This window comes from Erpetoichthys calabaricus, chromosome 1, assembly GCF_900747795.2.
Source record: "Erpetoichthys calabaricus chromosome 1, fErpCal1.3, whole genome shotgun sequence".
Taxonomy (NCBI): domain Eukaryota; kingdom Metazoa; phylum Chordata; class Cladistia; order Polypteriformes; family Polypteridae; genus Erpetoichthys; species Erpetoichthys calabaricus.
In genome coordinates, this window is record NC_041394.2 from 80,099,547 (window position 1) to 80,118,337 (window position 18,791).

At 37.6% G+C, this 18,791-nt stretch overlaps 1 protein-coding gene across 2 annotated transcripts in view; it reads left to right on the forward strand.

Annotated features, from left to right (window-relative positions):
• Positions 1-250: 250 nt before the first annotated feature.
• naa40 (N-alpha-acetyltransferase 40, NatD catalytic subunit) overlaps positions 251-18,791 on the forward strand; it is a 35,739-nt gene continuing 17,198 nt past the window's right edge. Inside the window, exons 1-4 of one of the 2 annotated variants that reach the window (XM_028802687.2) lie at positions 251-468; positions 13,377-13,465; positions 15,691-15,786; positions 16,974-17,026. In XM_028802687.2, the coding sequence (XP_028658520.1) occupies positions 15,748-15,786; positions 16,974-17,026 (92 nt within the window). In that variant the 5' untranslated portion in view covers positions 251-468; positions 13,377-13,465; positions 15,691-15,747. The remainder of the gene's footprint in view (positions 469-13,376; positions 13,466-15,690; positions 15,787-16,973; positions 17,027-18,791) is intronic. The other variant, XM_028802677.2, reaches the window with a different exon arrangement.

The window sequence follows — 18,791 nt, forward strand, 5'->3', positions numbered from 1 at the left end:
CTCTATAACAAATTCATAAAAAACAAAGTGTTATTTTGAGTTACACTCATTTTTACCAACTTAAAATACATATCGCGAACGTCACGTTAAGGGCTTTGAAGTATTTTTTCCACAACCAAATTTCGAGCTTTATAAAAATGCCACTACTAAGCATGGCAACCGCCATGCTGGCCTCACTCGATAACACACCGTTGTGTTCGGTCGCCACTACTGTACTGGCACGTTCCTTTTTTTTTGGCGTGACGTCATTTCCCCATGACAACGGTAGAGAAAGCAGCTCCATCTGCCAGTGGCCCGTTTCATGTCAATGTGATTCAAGAGTGAAAGGGTAGCTAAGTGCTGCTGCAACAGGATTGCTGTTAGGAATTAAACTTTGAAACAAAAAATACCAACGGTGCGATTAATTCCAAAGCAAAAGAACAAAGGAAGAAACTTTTCACGGCATTGCTTATTGACACAGTTATGGGGGTGAGTCGAATAATAATGGGAAGCTATATGTTTGTATCCCAGCTTTTTTCCGGTTTACGTCGTAGCATCTGAATATTTGAGTTAATGTGGTTGCATTTGAGAGACATACCGTGTATTGCGTTAAAAGGTGGAGGCAAACAAGCTTTACTCGAAGCGTATTTAACCGTTTTGTTTTCGCCCGCCTAATTTAAGACATTCGAACAACTCTTTACGTGTATTCATTTGTCTATTCGTATTAAGAGTAGACAGGCCACAAAGTGGCTCTCCAGATCGGGTGTCGTTCACGGGTGAATAATATTAACCGAGCCACAGCTAGATACACGAAACAAGAAAGCATGTCAGCAGAGGTGGCTGTTGCTGTTTATTTTGTTGCACTTCTTAGCCAATGTGAATAGGAGTCTAGTCCCTTTTCAGTAAGGAAGCCGTCCTCTTTGTGGCAGATTCGCGCCCCCTTGCTCCCTCGCATTCTTTTGTACGTTTCCTGTAGGAAGCGCGCTTTCACACCTGTCACGACGTTTTCATTGGTGGTGGTCTGCCTAGTGTAGAAATACATCGAAAGGAATAAAACATGTAATGCAGGGGAAAAGGCTGAATGCTAGGAGCCACATGATAGAAGAAGCGGCGAGGTGCGCGCGATTGGTGTGGCGAGGTTTTCCGGGTAGTGCGCGGGAGTTGCGCACGAGCTCCTAGGTACTGTTGTAGTTGGAATAAGTGAATATATTGTACCGATTGCTTATCCGTGCATCGTGTAGCCATAACATATAATTATTGTGATTATTTTTACCAATTAACTAAAATAAGGCGATGATTATATATTTACAGGGAACAAAGTGTGATTCGCCCTTGGCGTTTGCTGATGCATGACCCCACGTGCGATCGAAACCCAGCCCAAGGGTATAATGCGCCGGACCTTACAATGGGGGGACCGATCGTCTTACCTGCCACCAAGTTGTTAGCAGGTTAGCGAGTCGAATACTGTTGAGAGTTTCTTCTTTAGTGTTGCCACTTTGACTTCGCCGAATTCGTGTTCGGCTGTAACCGATCCATTTTCGTACCTGGGTGGGGCCAGGGACGTAAATGATGGGTTTCGATGCCAGGTGGTCGAGGAAAAGCTACAGGCGCAAAACACTAAAAAATTGTGTTACATAGTACAGTAACGTGTAAAGACGTGCACATTTGGGCACTGAAGAAAAGTTTCTGTAAGTTGGGTTTTGTGTAGTATGTATTTTTGCACGTGTGTGCTCAGAACAAAACCGTCATTCATAGCAATTAATGATTACATTTACGTATTTCTTTTCTAACCAGCTTTATTTAAGCGCTTTAGATAGATAGTAAGGCGCTGCATCAACCACCACCAGTGCGTAGCATCCACCTGGATGATGCGACTACAGACACATTGCTCCAGTACACCGGTCAAACGTGAGCTTTTAGGTGGTGAAAGACAAAGCTAGCCAGTAAGGGAGAGGAGATGGTTAGAAGGACAGACTAACCAGGACATCGAGTGCATGCTGCTCATTTTGGAAGATCCACAGGTATCTTTTATGACCATGGATAGTCAGGGCCTCTGTTTTACATCTTATGGGAAGGGCAGCAGTGATTTTTACATCACTATATCCCCTAACTGCCCTGGGACAATGGGATACAAACACAGATCACAGGCCTCTCCAGCACCTATTTCAGTAATCTCCCAAGTTTTTCATAGATGGTCCCGATCTAGGTAGTGACTGGACCCAAATTAGGTGGATTACGTGTTGTGAAGTGTAGGTGGAATGCCTGTTAACTTAAATGAAGGGAAGCTCGCTGTGAAAATTGGATTACGAGTGGCATACATGTTTGTTTTACCTAATCTGGGATGCGCTCTCGTATTGAACTCTTTTTTTGCTCGTTTTTGCACATCCTTGTATAGGCGAAGGAACATGTAGGCTGTGTACTTGCATTACAACTAACTTTTGCAGGCCAGTTCTTTCCTTGAGCTGAAATACTCTACACCACCTTTTATTCTGAAGAATGTGGATTCAAAATTAATCAAATATACTGTATCATTATGTGGATTTTTATGAACATGGAAGTGTGTCCAGTAAAAGACTGACTTTTTTTTTTTCTGCCATGAGTGGTTCCTACATATTCATGGTAGATTAAGTGGGTTTGGTGATGTGGTGATGGATGGATTTATGTCTACAGATGTAAATTGTTCATCAAGCTTGCTTGTTTAATATCAAGCTGTACATTTTCCACAAAATGCCCTTTAAAAATTGTTAAAGTGCAGTGGGCAATTATGGCATTGTCTAAAACTCCTTGACAAGATACAAAAAAATATTTAGCACAACATCTGTTTTGTGAAGTTAATCAACTGTCTGAAAAGCATTAAAGTAGAATGAATGTCTTTAAAGGTTAAGAACAAGGTATCCCAAGATTATTCCTTTTTTGCAAAAGCAAAGCCAGTACTGGAGAGGCATTTTAAATTAATTTAGGAAGTGTAGGAATTTATTAAACTGAAGTTAATCAAAGCTGGAATTCAATAAAAGATGCACATAAGCCTCTCTCTTCAGTGGAGGCTGCATGTAATATTTTTATAGTTTGTGACTGTGTAAGTCACTGTTTCATTTCTAACCATGCTTTGAGATATGAGATTGTTGTGTAAGTATATTTAACATTGCAAGTCATTTTCCCCAATGTTCACTTTGAGACATCCCATTATTTTAAGTAAAAAATAAAGTAGTGTGTCATAGACAGATTTAAAGTGTTCATTGTAGATATTATGTAAATAATATGATATTAAACATTACAATGTACCACTTATGCAACTATAATAATAAATCATGCAATCTCTCTGTTTAAATACTTACAGTGTAATAACAGTATGAAGACCTAGGCAATTGAAGGTCAGCATGTTCAGTGTTTTGTTTTACTGAATTATTCGTACATTGTCACAATCTTTTATGATTTGTGGTTCATTAACCACAAGAATCCAGGAGAGGAAGAGTGTATAGAAATTTGTAAGAATTTTTAGAGAAGTAGATATTAACAGATATTAATTTAGTTTTTGTTTTTCTCTCCAGCCTAACTGAAGTTTTTTTTTTTTTTCTGTAGTCCTGGCCATCTGACCTTACCTTTTTTGTTATTACTAATTCTTTAATAATATTGCCTAATTGTTTTTCTTTTCTTGTAACTTTCTCTTTGTCATCCGGTAAAGTGCTTTGAGCTACATTGTTGTAGGAATGTTGCTGTAGTTGTAGCTGAGCACAAACCTAAGCTTTGTCAGTAAGGTACTTGTCATAATGTAATCACATCAAACTTACATACTCCATTCAGGAGTAAACTTACAAATTTAGAAATATTTCTTTTGTGAACATGTTTATTTAATAATATAGTTCTTGAATAAAAACATTTCTACAGTGTTTTAAACCTTTTTATACTGTGTTTTCCTATTGTGCGTATCATCCCAGAGCAGCCTTTACAGCCATGTTATTAATGTGCCATGCAGTGCAGGTGTAGGACAGCTATTGCTTTTGTTGTAATCTTATTTCATAATAAAAGTTAACTCTGCTGAGGCATTGAGCAGTTGTTTTCAAAGTCACAGTTTAATTAAGGAATGTACAGTATAAGGCTTCTAAAGCTATGCACATCATTTTGCTCATTCTTCTAATTTACCGTGTATCTCTTGTGTAATATTTCAGTTGAACCTTTGAAGTATATCCCAAGTACTTTTGAGTACTGTTGGATAAGCTGCTGCGCATTTCTCAGCGAGACTGGTATTGTCGATATATTATGCAATATGTAGTCAAGATTATTCATGTAACCTTTTATAGACATACACTTAAAGTGTAGCACTTTATCTCAAATTTATCTGAATCGGTTGATTTTCATTCCTAATGTTTAGTTAGGTGCCAATTGGCAGATTATGCACATTACTTACTAAATGAAAACTAGCTAATAACATGTCTGTTGCCTACCATTATTGTGGGAGGTGTTTGACTAAAACAACATTTTGTTGAACTGACCTCACTGATTTAATTATAAAATGTCTTTTAAAAATAAATCACCAAAAAAAGAAACTGGGATCTACCACTTTATTTTAGAACTTCAGTGTGAATATATTGGTTCGATAACAATAAGACAGGTCATGATCATGCCCTGTCCTTACTTTGTGAATTTATAATATGCTCTACAAACAAACCAGGCAATGTTTATCTCGGGATATCCTGACATTGTGACCCCTTCATTTTTATATATAATCTTTTTGCTTTAATTTTAGAACTCAGTTTTTTCCTTTTTGGGGTGGTAGTACATTTAATTGCAAAAATAAGCTTCCACTTTTTGAGACTTTTCATTGTTACAGTTAAAGCATGCACACAAGGTGGAAAAGAACAGTTTTAAATTACATTTACTATAGATATATTTACTAAAAATAAGAAAGGTATTCGGCGGCACGGTGGCGCAGTGGGTAGCGCTGCTGCCTCGCAGTTGGGAGATCTGGGGACCTGGGTTCGATTCCCGGGTCCTCCCTGCGTGGAGTTTGCATGTTCTCCCCGTGTCTGCGTGGGTTTCCTCCGGGCACTCCGGTTTCCTCCCACAGTCCAAAGACATGCAGGTTAGGTGGATTGGAGATTCTAAATTGGCCCTAGTGTGTGCTTGGTGTGTGGGTGCGTTTGTGTGTGTCCTGCGGTGGGTTGGCACCCTGCCCAGGATTGTTTCCTGCCTTGTGCCCTGTGTTGGCTGGGATTGGCTCCAGCAGACCCCCGTGACCCTGTGTTTGGATTCAGCGGGTTGGAAAATGGATGGATGGATGGAAGAAAGGTATTCATGCTTATAATACATTCCCTTTTTTTGACAACATAATTAGATAGGCAGTCTCACCCTCTCCATGCCCTGCATCTCTGGCTGAGGTACAAAACATGCAGTTGTCACCAGAAAATAGAGTGTATTTGAAAACATGCACCTTTTTCTTTGTGAAAAGAAAAAGGACATGATACACGTACAAAATAATATTAGCTACAAAGTGTTGGAATTTTCTGTGAAAACAGGAATTTTCTGTGAAAACATACTGTATATATTGCTAGACTGGTTTAAAAATATAGAAAGAAAGTGTTAAAAGTTTGGGGAAAAATACCTGGGGAAATTTCTGAAAATAACATTTGATTGCTAGTGTCTTACCTTTTTAAAACATGAGTTAACACTCTTCTTTATGATATGGAGGTAAATATTTACACATGTACCTAAAGAGAAACGGTATACAAAATAATGATACTGAACAATTAATAGAACATTTATCTAGAATTTATAGTTTTAGTGTTGTTGCAGCTGTTAGGTGTGTTTTCAGTGCCATTATTAATATAAACATATACTATTTTAGTTTATTTAATGAAATATTAAGTGATTTTTTTTGTACAGTGTATGGCAGTCTTAACTGAGTAAGTCTTGAAGCATCTAATTGGTTTTCAGCTATAATGTACTAATATTAAATTGTAAAGCAAATAACATTTGCATGCAGTACATACACAAACAGTTAATCCCTTAGTCAGTTGTGGGGCTACACGGGGGTCTCTTGTATACTTTATGGACTCCTGGTGTATATTGTCATGTTTAAATATCAGATGGTCCTTAGTCTGGATAGCCATAAGAAGCGGTAGGCATATAGCCCCAAGGCTTCTGCACAGTGTCTGTTAAGTCCCAGAATCATTTCTTGGGGACAGCTGCACAGTGGTAAGGGCTCAGCTGGTGGCAGGAAGACAGGCCAGTAAATTCAGTTTAAGCATGGGAGGTGAAAAAGAAGTCTGGTGTTAATATGTGGAAAAGTGAATGAGCCATTCGCAAAATAGGCAGGATCCACCCCATGTATAAACCTACCCTCCCTTTACTATAAAACACCATTTTTGCTGTACTTTATTTCATGTCACCAGGGAGTGGCGTTGTTTGGAGCTTATTAGATAGTGCTGCAGTGTTGCTTTCTGGCAGGTTGGAATTAATGACATTTCTTTAAGCATAACTCTGTTTAAGAACAAAGAAAAGAGAACATTGTGCTCTATTCAAATTTTGGCTGTTCTATGTAATTCTGGTCATTTACAGATGGCATATGTGTGTATGATGTGATTAATCTAACGAAGATGCTTATATCCTGTATGATAGCATTATGTACAGCAAATTGTGTATTTCACTATACTAGATTAAGATTTCATTATTCGCCCAACAGATGACCTCTAGTGGAACCTCCTGAAAATTGTGGGTATTTTACACAATGGTTTAAATGTTGTGTAGTGCAAAAATTATGCAACTGAAAGTTTAATTAAAGATAAACTATTCAGAAATATTTTTCTCTATTGCTGTTGAGAGTAACTCAAGATGGAATTTGGTACTCTGGTTCAAGATAATAGATTAACTGCAGAATGCCTTTTCCATCAACCACATTTATCGGTAACATGTCTTCTCTGTTTAATTTCCTCTGACTGCTGACTGCCACAGTTTTTCCTTCCCAGTGCTGCCAGTATGGTGGGTTTTTATAGTCCAGCCTTACAAGCAAAATGCTTGTTTTGTATGTGGCACTTAGATAGATAGATAGGTAGGTAGGACTTTATTTGTACCCAGGAGGAAATCTGGCTTTTTACCGAAGCTCAATAAATAAATAAGTAGATCCATAAATGTATATACACATACAATAATAGTCTGAACACACACCAGAAGGACTGAAAAGGAAGAAAAATGAAGTAAAAAAAAATGCTTCTGAATTTGCAGTTCCAATCGCAGTGAGACATTATGCAGGCATATTGCTGTTGGCATAAAAGAGCTCAAGTACCATTTATTGACAAACTTCTACTGAATAAATTGTCAGCTGAAAGTACTCCGTGTTAGTGTGTCAGAGAGAGGATGTGTAGCATTGTTCATAATCACATTCAGTTTTGTTTTAATTCTGTGCTTGGCTACTACCTCCAGGGTGTCCAGATTATGTCCCATAACAGATCTTGCCCTTATAATTAGCTTGTTAATTCAGTGGGCCACTCTTAAAGTGACATTCCCAGCCAAGCACACCATAGTGTAGAAAATCACACTGGCCATCATAGAGTTGTAGAATATATGAAGGATGTCATTACCCACATTAAAGGAACACAGTCTCCTAAGAAAATAAGATATTCTTAAATAGTTTCTATATGTTATGAGACCAGCCCAATCTATCACTGGTGTGGACCACCAAGTACTTGTAGGAGTGCACCACCTCCACATTCACCCCCTGAATAGTGATTGGACCTAGAGGCTCTTTGATGTGGCTTTAGACATAGAGGCTCTTTGGTGTAGTTAAAGCCAATAACCAGGTCCTTGGTTTTGTGGATGTCTAGTTGCAGACAATTCTTTCTGCACTCAGAAACAAAGTTCTCCACCTGACTCCTATATTCTGTCTCATCCCCCTTATTAATACACCTCATAAGTGCAGAATCATAAGAATTTCTGGAAGTGACAAAACCTGGTATAGTAATATTTTTTAGTCTTAGGTTTACAGAGTGAAGAGATGAGGAGACAGGACTGTTCTTTGTGGTGCTTCAGAGATGCTGACATCCATTTGATAAATGCAGTCCTTGAGTTTCACAAACTGTGGTCTCCCTGACAGTGTCCATTGCCAAGGACAGCATAAGCTGATCCACCTGCATATCTCTGAGCTTACCCCGTAACACAGATGGCTGGATGGTATTGAAGGAACTGGAGAAAGCAAAAGGCATAATCCTCAGAGTGCTGCCAGATGCAAGTGCCACTGGTCTGTATTTTTTAGGTGAAGATGTACCTGCCTTATTTTGAATGGGAACAATACAGGATATTTTCCACCAGCAGTGGCATTTTCTGGAGCCTTAGGGACATTTATATCCATATCAGAAACACAGCCCTTGAGGCTCACAAACTGTGGTCTATCTGACAGAGTTGTTAATGTAGTAGTAGGAATGGTGTGGAGAGACAGGCCATTGGAAGAAGGTGGCAGTGGGAGGGAAAATCTATTGAAACATTTGTTGAGGGTGTTAAGAATTAGCCATATTCCCTTCTTACACTGAGCCCTGGTTTGCCTGAGTACAGTAATAACAAGGGGGCTCCGCCCCCTGCTCGCTTCGCTCGCCTACCCCCGGCGTTTTGAACCCGTGCCCGCCGGGCAGCCGTAGGTTGCTTTTGTATTGGCCTCTCTTTCAACCTCATGTATCATTTTTATAGACTTAGCTAATGGGTGATTGTTTATGACCTTAGTGACGTTTCTTATTGTAAGCTCCGTGCATTGTTTGTTTTCAGGAAGGTTCATTCGTTGATAGATTGCGTCATCTGGATCTAAGATGTATATTTCTGCAAATTTGCGTTCGTGATTTGTTTCAGGGTGCACTGTTCCAATGCGATGTAATATTTGTCCACATACGCGAAAGCAGTATGGGCCATTGCCAGCTGGTGGCCTGATATTTACTCCGGTAGATGCAAAAGCAAATGAACCATTGTAGGATCTAATGCAGTTCATAAAGTTTTTACTTTCAGGTACATCGTTAGTTAGAAGCTTCCGTAGATATTCAGGATATTCATGTAAAGGAGTCAGTCTAACTTGATCCTTTTGACAACAACGTGTAAACTCATTAGTTGTATTGCCAGTTGTTTCTTCAGGGAAGTTAATGTCCAGTATTTGGGATGTGTTGTTTTAGAGCTGTAACTGCTTTGCTTGTGTTGTGTGAGAAGCGCGTTGTAGTCGTCGGCGTTCATTGTTTTTATGGAGCCGGGCCCGTTTTTGTATCCCGGTCAGTTGAGCTCTCTCTTTTTGGAGCCGTGCCTGCTTGTTTTCCGGCATTTCAGACGCGCGTTGTAGACGTCTGCGTTCATTGATTTTTTGTCGTCGGTCCCGTTTTTGTATGTCTGTCACTCAAGCTCTTTCCTTTTGAACCCGTGCCCGCTTCGCTTCCGCAGTTTGAGATGCGCATGCGTCTACATTCATTGTATCTGTCCATTTGGGCTCGTTTCTGTACCTGTGTTAGTTGAGCTTTTTGTTTTTGGAGCCAATACAGTTTTTCTTCCGCGGTTTCAGAAGCGCGTTGTAGGCACCTACGTTTATTGTTTTTTTTCATGTGGGCTTGTCTTTGTGGTCCCGGTACTCGAGCCGTATTGTTTTGCACCCGTGATCGTGAATTCATGACTTGTCTGTTCTTTATCGTTAGTAATATGGGTAAGTAATAAGGATGATCGCACTTACTGTTAATAGGGAGTGTTTTCTGTGGTTGTACGGTTAGTAGTGCATCACTGTAATGAGATTCACCTATGCTGTATAGTTTGTACGTGTTCAGATGACGCATGTTTAATATGGAGCGTTCGTTTCTTCTTATTATTACCCATCAGGTGTTGCGCCTGTGTTATCTGTGGTTGTCCTGTTAATATTGCATTACTGTAATGTGATTCCAATATGTAGTGTAGTCCGGTTTCTTGTTGTTTATGTATGACGTCGGGTGTCTGAGTGCGGTTTTTTAGAAGTGCGTGGATTATGCTGTGTAGTGTGTACGTTGATTTCAGATGCGCGTTGTAGGTGAATGCTCCTATCGTAGTATCTGCCGTTTTCCGTACCACAATTCACTTTCCGTAATATCTCGCGGTTGATGTGTGACCCTTTGTGGACTCCGTAGTCTGTCCCGTTTTACTCTGGTGCGGGGGGGATGACTCCTCTTTTTCCGTACCATCTCGGGCTTGATTTATGAACCTTTGTGGACTCCGTAGTATGTCCCGTTTCACTGTGGGGCGGGGATAATGTGATTCAAATATGTTGTTTTGTCCGTATTTGTGGGGTTTCTGTATGATGTCGGGTGTTTGCTTGCGGTTGCTCTTTCGTTTTTGAGCGGTAAACTCGGGCTTGATGGGTGACCCTTTGTGGACTCCGTAGTCTGTCCCGTTTCACTCGGGGGCGTGGGTCTGACTCCTCTTTTTTGTGTGCTATGGGCGCATTGCCTCATTTCTTATTTATGTTAGTGTGTGTACTCCGTAGTCTGTCTCGTTTCACTTTGGGGCGTGGGTCTGACTCCTCTTTTTTGTGTGCTATGGGCTTTGTGTGGCGCCTGTGTCTGACTCCTCTTTTTTGTGTGCTATGGGTGCGTTGCCTCATTTCTTATTTCTGTTAGTGGAGGGGGGCTTGGCGCCTGCGCACCATGCCTCCTGCGATTTCTGTTAGTTGGAGGGGGGCTTTGTGTGGCGCCTGCGCACGAGATAGATAGATAGATATATACTTTATTAATCCCAGTGGGAAATTCACATGTCTTTTGCGTCCACGGGCAGGTCCCTGCGTCCATATCCTAATAATGCCCAGTCCTTTCCAGAAATCCCTCATTCTGAGTGAGTTTGTTTTCTGTTTTAGCTTTGTAAGCTTCCCTTCCTTCACTTAGGTTTTTCTTTAGAACTTGCTGTGTGTCCTTCATAGGGCTGTGTTTTGGCAAGAGTCTTGCAATATGATACATATCATAATATAGGCGTTATGATTCAGTATATTGTGATATACTACAATGCTGTAAGTAAGGTAATATTTGGCAATTTTTGTTTAAATCTGTTTTTTTTTATCTAATTTTAGTAAAAATTGTCATAGTATAAAGAACACACCGCCATATGCATAAAATCTCAGTAAAAAGTTTAATTTTTTTATGCAATCAAAACATTGGGATCTGCAACTGCATTTATTATAGTCCTTGTAACTTCAAACATCATAGTACTACTTTTTGTGCAGTCTGAACAAAGGAATTAACATGTGCCTATATCAATAAAGAAATAAAAGTGCTTGTACTTTTAGATCCTGCTTTAAAGGTTTACTGTATGCCACATTATTAAGTAATTAAAAGAAAATGCATAGTCCCTGTGACATCCAACATCATAGCACTGCAGTCTGAACAAAGTTTTTAATTTCTCAATCGCAAGTAGTTAATAAAAGAAAATGCACAGTTCCTGTAACCTCTAGCATCATAACACATTTCTGTAATCTGGACAAAGGAATTACATCTGCCTATATCAATGAAAATTAAAAGTGCTTGCAGGATTCCTAAAGAAAATATTAAACAAATGTAAACAAAAAATATATGCAGATGGTGAACATTCTCAAATTCTTAACTTGGATTGCACATATTATTACAGTTATATGCATGTCAGTGATTATTTTTTTAATGTCAAATGTTTTTCTGGAGGAAGATAAGCTGGTCAACATGCTCAGCTTTCAGGACACTTCTCCTGTGGTGTAGAGAGACACTTTTGCCAGGAATTCACAGGAAATTATTTGCTACTCTGGATAACTGAGCCTTAATTCTCTATAACGCTGAGAGGATGCATATCTTTTCAAATGAAATAGATTATTGACCAGGTTATTTTGGTTGCACGAGTTGAGGTTGGTGCTAAATTCGGTGTGTGGATTTCTTTCAAAAGCGAGTTGAGAGAGATCCACTTGTTTAATGTTGGCCTTTTGCTGCTCCTTTACAGTTGCAGATGGCATGCCTTTCTTGATCTCCTTTAGTGCCTTCTTTATTGTGGAAGCCAAAACGAGCCTACACTTCGACTCTGTACACTGCCGGAGCCAGTTTAATTCCTCTGGATTCAGCCATCTGTAGTAATGTTACTAGTCAGCTATGTTTGTCACTACCTGATCTGTGTTGTCTGCCTGATCCTCGCACACCTGCGTATTGAAAGCATTCATATGTCAGCAGTGCGCCTTTACACTACTTCTTGTCTTACGTTAGCCTAAGTTAGATTACAGCACTGCTATCTAGCGTTCAGGGATTTAAACACAACACAAACTGATCCCACTGTTTGCCTTGAATCTTTACATGTAAGCTAGTAATTAAAAATCAATAAAGTGTTTTTGAGAATTGATACAGTATCACAAAACATAATATTGCAGTACTCAAGTGTATCAATATTTTTTTTACACCTCTCGTCGTTCAGAGCCTCTTTGTCGTCACATTTGAATGCTCTCTTTTCCACATTCAGGAAACCTTTTAGCTACAAAGTAATCCAGGGCTTGTTATTTGGAAAGCACCACATTTTCTTTGAGGGTACCACAGTGTTGAGACAAAAGCTAATATAGTCTGTGGTGCAGTGGCTGAGTTTCTCAGTAGCGTCTGTATATGACTTGCATATCATTTCCCAGTCTGTCATTTGGAAGTAGTCATTCAGAACCATTTCAGTCTCCAGGCTTCCGCTTCCTCACTGTCGTGGTGATAAAAGGTTGCTATCTAATAACAGGCTTGTAGCAGGGAGTAAAGTGAATCAGATTGTGGTCAAGAGCTGACCAAAGGTCCAGTAGTATAAATGCATCTTTAACATTTGAATAGAACAGGTCCAGTTTATTTCCTAGAGTGGAACAAAAACAAACTAATGGAAATTTGTTACAGTTCCTTCCAAAGTCACATTGATGAAGTCACCACATTTTATAAGTGCCGGGGTCAGAATGAGTCATCATTAAATGTGTTGATGAACGTGTGAGTCATTTTCTGTTGCCAAGTCCATATTTGCAGAGGAAGGAATATAAACATAGATAAGGATGATGTAACTTATTTCCCTGGGCATATCACATGGATGAATTCCAACAGCCAGAATTTCAATGTCTAAATTACAATTTAGTTTTAATTATAATATGCTCCCTTTTACTCTGTTCCTGATTTAAAATAAATGACCAGTCCCCCCTCCTCACTTTCTTCCACGCTGCACTGGGTCTGTGTTTGCTCGAATAAGATGAAATCTGTCCAGCATTAAAACAGTGTCAGGTATATAATGTTTAAGCCAGCTGTCTGTAAACCACAAAATCTACTGTACTTGTATGTGCCATGACACAATAGAACAGAAGACAGTTCATCTATCTTATTTGACAGTGGTCGACCATTGCCTATTACAATCATGGTAGACCAGTTCTAAAATCTTTTTACATTGCTTTTACTCTCACGCAGGCACATCGCTCTCACTGTCTTCAGACAAAAGACTCCTGCAGTAAAGTGAAACTGAGCTGCTTAGGTGCTTGTGATCACAGTACAAGCAGGTGATTATGGAAGTATTTAATACTTTTATTATTTTCTCAGTGTCTCTTTTATGTTTTCAGGTGTTGCAGACATAAGGTAGCCTTCTGTTCCTCTTTGTGACTCTATCCAAGTTCGCAGCCCATTTGAAGTGCAGTCAAGACAAGCCTACTTCATTGTAGATATTCAGTCTTAGTATTTTAGCACAGTATTACAGTTTGTAGCTAACTTTGTCATCCTTTCGTTTAAAGTGGATGATATATTACATTTTCACTGGTGAAAGTAAAGTTGTTAAAAGACAGTCTAGCAAGCTTTTTTTTTTTTCTTTTAAACAATTGTTTAAAATTGTCACAGTGCAAGGAGTAATTAATTATTTGATACCAGTACTAATGAAATATAATTGACCAATATGCTTTGGTTCTGGTGTTTTTTTTTTTTTAGAAGACCCAGTGGGGCATGTTAAAAGAGACCACTGGTAGGCAATTCTCTTTAAAGTACAAAATCCATTGCCTCCTACTATTCCTGTACTTGGTCAGTGTTTACTGGACGTGATAAAAACACTAGGATAGTCCTCTTCTGGGTTGCTTTATGTCTTATCTATTATATAGATTTACTATGAAATCTTATAAGGAAAACAAGATTCCAGCTCTTTAAAGGTGACTGAAACCACACACAAGCCTGTTTACAACATCAAGTCACAAGATTTACACGTCTTTGCATATTTTTGCAAAATAAGGTTGTGTCTGTTTTTTTTTATTTAGTTTAAATGTTGTCTAGTATAGTTCCTCTGTGCATTATGACACTATTTTGACTTGTTTTTATCATGTTTTGTGTGTCACACAAAAAAACCTGAATACTGTATATAAACTGCACTATAAATTAACATGTTGTAGAGAGCTGGGAGTCGGATCTTCCCCCAGAAACAAAACATTCCAATAGGGTAAAAATAATTCTTTTTCAGATCATTTTTGAAGTGAATGAAGGATATCAAGCAAGACATGCATATTAGAACAGCATAGATACTGTTTGGATTTGAGCCTTATTTGTTTACTTTGTGAGTGTCCTGATGTCAGGATGGATTTCAGCAGTTATTGCCAATGGTCACAGACACATCTGACAGAATCATTTTTGACACACATTTTTCCACAGTTAGAGAATATATGTTTTAATCATTTTTTTTTTGTTGTGCAGGTCCAGTCATTTAAAGGTTGTTTGAGAGACTTTCTGGTTTAAATTCTGCAAGTAGTCTATAGATTATTTCCTGGTATCTAAGAGAATTGCGATGTTCATGTAATGGACTATAATAAAGCATTTTTTTGTTAATTTCTTAAATTTCAGGCACTGTTGTTTAATCCTGATAGAACAGTGTCCTAAGTGGCATTGAAGCTTATTAGAATTTATTTGTAATGTTCCAAAATGTAGTGTTGCTAGTAAGTTGAGTGAAGACAAATATATTTTTCATTTGTAAAAAGGAGACTGCATTTTGGTATAGCATAGCAGAATTTAATGAAGTGCATGGTATATTATATGTGTAGTGTATCAGTCTAGATAAATCAGTTTTTATGCATTATTTTCATACATGAAAATTTCCATTTTCAATATCACTTCATTGTGGAAGCTGAAGATACTTTCACAGTGGGATCTAAATTGTTGGATGAAATTCCTCAAAATGTGAATATTCAATATAGTGATACAAAGTTAAAAACCCAACAAAATGATCACTCTTTCAAATGTATGTATTCTGAACATTTGCTACATTGTTTAAACCTGCTTGTGATGTATTCAGATTGAATGTATGAGTGAATAAGTATGTGTTACAGTGTCACATATATCCCACATATATGTAAACTGCAAAGAAAATAATTTTAATGTTGTGGTTGAAGGAATTACAAAAAAACTTTAAAAAGCTGTTTGAGACTTTTTCATGAGAGACTGAATAAGCATCACTAGGTTTTTGAATATTGAGAAGGCTATTTTTATGAAGTATTTTCTGCTAATGATGCTTATATGGAGTAAACTGAGGAAAATGTGTTATCAGAGATTTGTAAATGAGCAGTATGATCTTGAATAATATACTATTTAACTATTTAAGGGGTAATACATTTCTGATGTCAGTTCTTTTTTTTTTTAATCTTTCATGACAAAGGATATTTTACATGTCATGGATTTACTAATGGGTTCCTTATAATACAGCTGTAGTAATGCTCTGTATGTTATGTTTAGCTCTGTGTTTATTTTGTGTATGCAGAGGAAGTCCAACAAAGCTAAAGAAAAGAAGCAGAAAAGGCTTGAAGAAAGAGCTGCAATGGATGCAGTTTGTGCCAAAGTGGAAGCTGCAAACAAGGTATAAGGGGGAAAAATGACTACTTAGCAGCAGGTAGCTCAGTCCCTATAAAATACTTTGCATTGCCTAAACTACTAATGAATTTTAGTTTTAATTTGCATATTTATGGGATTTCCCTCTGTTTTATTGGACAGCAGTTTGATATTTGTAAATGTGTGCAGTTTTGACCTCAGTAGGTATAGATTGATCCATGGTAAAATCAGACTATCAGAAGCTATTTACTTTTGCAAGCATAATATAAACATATTGTAAATTTCAAGTTGACAAATGCACAGCAAAACTTTAATTTCTTTAAATAGCAAAGTTAATCATTAGTAATAGAATTAATATCTTTGTTGTTCCCACTGTTAACAAGCAAACCAAAGCTGAAGTGATTGATATTCCTGTGGCCTACAACCATTCCAGCTAAAAACACACATCAAATCCAAGCTAAAATAGATTTCTTTTTACAAGCAGTTGTTAACATACTTTTGTTGAAATCAAGAGGGCATAATAAATAAGAATTGCTGCCACTGAAATGTACGTAATTGGCATATATAAGGTATATACAGCATGTAGATGCTTTTTACTTTCTCTGCTGAACAGAATGAAGTTAACACCATTTCAGTGTCTGTGCTTCAATCAAGGTTGCAGATCAACCACTCTCAACTTGCATCACTAATATATGTAGAAAAACCAGTCTCAACTTGACTAAATATATTAATTCATAGCACAAGTTAAAATAAAACAAATTCACATGCAGCTGAATTAACATATCTTGCAATATTGCCATACCATGACATGTTAGATATTTGTTTGTAGTGAAAACGTAATAAAAGCTATTTCCTGAAATTGTTCAATTGATTGTAGTGTTCAAATAATTTGAAGTGTAAACACTAAGTTTGAATAAGTATATTAAAGTGAAATTAGAAATAAAGTGTGTTTTCTTGAAATACTATGTGCTGGTCTCTTAAAAAAATTCTTATGAAGCAAGGTAAATATTTTAAGTTACTGAAAAATGAAAAACAATATATGAAGGTTTGCTTTGTTGCAAATAGTATTCTCAAACATTAAAAAATAATAATTAGTTATTGTTAAATGTCAATGAAAAGGATCAATTTTAAATTCCACAGAACCTGAAATGAAAAAATGTACTTTTTCAAGACAAAATTGTAATACAGACACACTTTTCTTTTCTTTACCCATAGCTTGAAGATCCCCTGGCTTCATTTCCAGTTTTTAAGAAATATGACAGAAATGGGTAAGTAACTTGGTAGAGCATAAATAGAGGATTTTGTTTAATGTGAATCGTTATGTAGTTATAATTTCAGGTTTGGTGTACTCCAGTAATGTAGTTTAAAGTGTGTACCCATTTAATTAAAAAAAAGCAGTTCATAAGAAGTGTGCAGCAAATATTAAGAATTTTTGTGGTTTAGTTGTTGAACCCTCCTGCCCAGGTTCAGAAAAGCTTAGTGATCATACGCATTACTCGCCTCCAGGAGCATATACATTTCAGTGTTTAAAAATAAATTAATACTGGACAAGACTGAAAATGTAAGGTGTGATTCATTACCATTTCACACTAGTGATATCTTGAATATGTAAATTTACCAAATATTTACATTGAATTTGTGTCTAGAATGGTCACGTAGGATAGTCCTAGCAATAACAAGAATAATTTATCTGTGCATGTTTTGCTGAATTATTTTGCTATAAAGATGCTGGGTGGATATTCTGACCATGTGTAAATTGAAATAAGATTAATTAACTTTGGAGTATGCTCATCATATAATTTTGGAATAAATGTTATTCTCAATCATATACCTTTCAACATATTTTGAAATGCATTCTGAATTTGTCCATGTTAACCACTAGGAGGGCGTTGCATCATCTTGTTGATGTTTATTTTTAAAGTTGGTAACATAAATTATTTAATCCGTTGTTAACACTCTGAACATGAATCATGAAAGTGTGGAAGACGCTGGAAATTGTGCTTGTTTTCTTGGAGCTGAGTACGGAGAAAAGGAGAGCACAGTGTGCAGTAGCAGCATGTGTGTGGATGAGAAGGAGCAGTACGTTGTGCGTGAACAGTGCAGAGTGAAAGATCTAGTAGAAGGGAACAAGTCTGAGTCAGAGTGGCATGCTTCAAGCTGTAACACTGAAGCAGAGGAGACGAACTGGGTAAAAGGTCACATTAATGACAGGTTGGATTGGTCTCCGAACACAGAGGGACTATATACGAAAGGACAGAGCAGGCTTTTTTCTTTAAAAGTCTGTGTTTCTTTAATGTGGAAAGTGACATCCTTCACATTTTCAATAACTTTATGCCATGGTGGGCTGGGTTGGTAAAATCACTTCAAGAGAGGTCCACCGAATCAAGAAGCTAATTAAAAGGGCAAGCTCAGTTATAGGACACACTGTGGTCCTCCTGGAGGTAGTAGCAAAGGAGGGAATTAAAACAAAGTTGAGTGCCATCATGAACAATGCTGCACCTCCTATCTTTATCTATCTATCTATCTATCTATCTATCTATCTATCTATCTATCTATCTATCTATCTATCTATCTATCTATCTATCGCAATACTGTTAAGCAGTGTTTTGAACGTTGTTTTCATATTTTTTAAAACCAGTTTAAATAGTCAACATTTAATAAAAGTGTCTTTTGAGCTAATATGAAAGTATGGCAAATCACACACTTACTGAATGGCTACTTAATTAGATGTACCTGATTTTTTGCATGTAATTGCCTCCTCAGTTAGTGATAGCATCATGTTCATACAATTGTCCCTTTCACATATGTGAACCTAGAAATTTCTAATTGAACCATCCCAGGAATTAAATGGGATTGCTCATTCCCGGGCAACCTGACAATACCTTGGTCAATAGCATTCATAGTTAAATCTTTCACCCTAGATAAGGGGACAGTAAAACTATGTATATAAGTCTGCAATCACTGATTAAATTTTTTTCCTCTTAAAATATCCTCAGCTATATCAAGGGCCAAGTATGTATGTATTTTAAATAC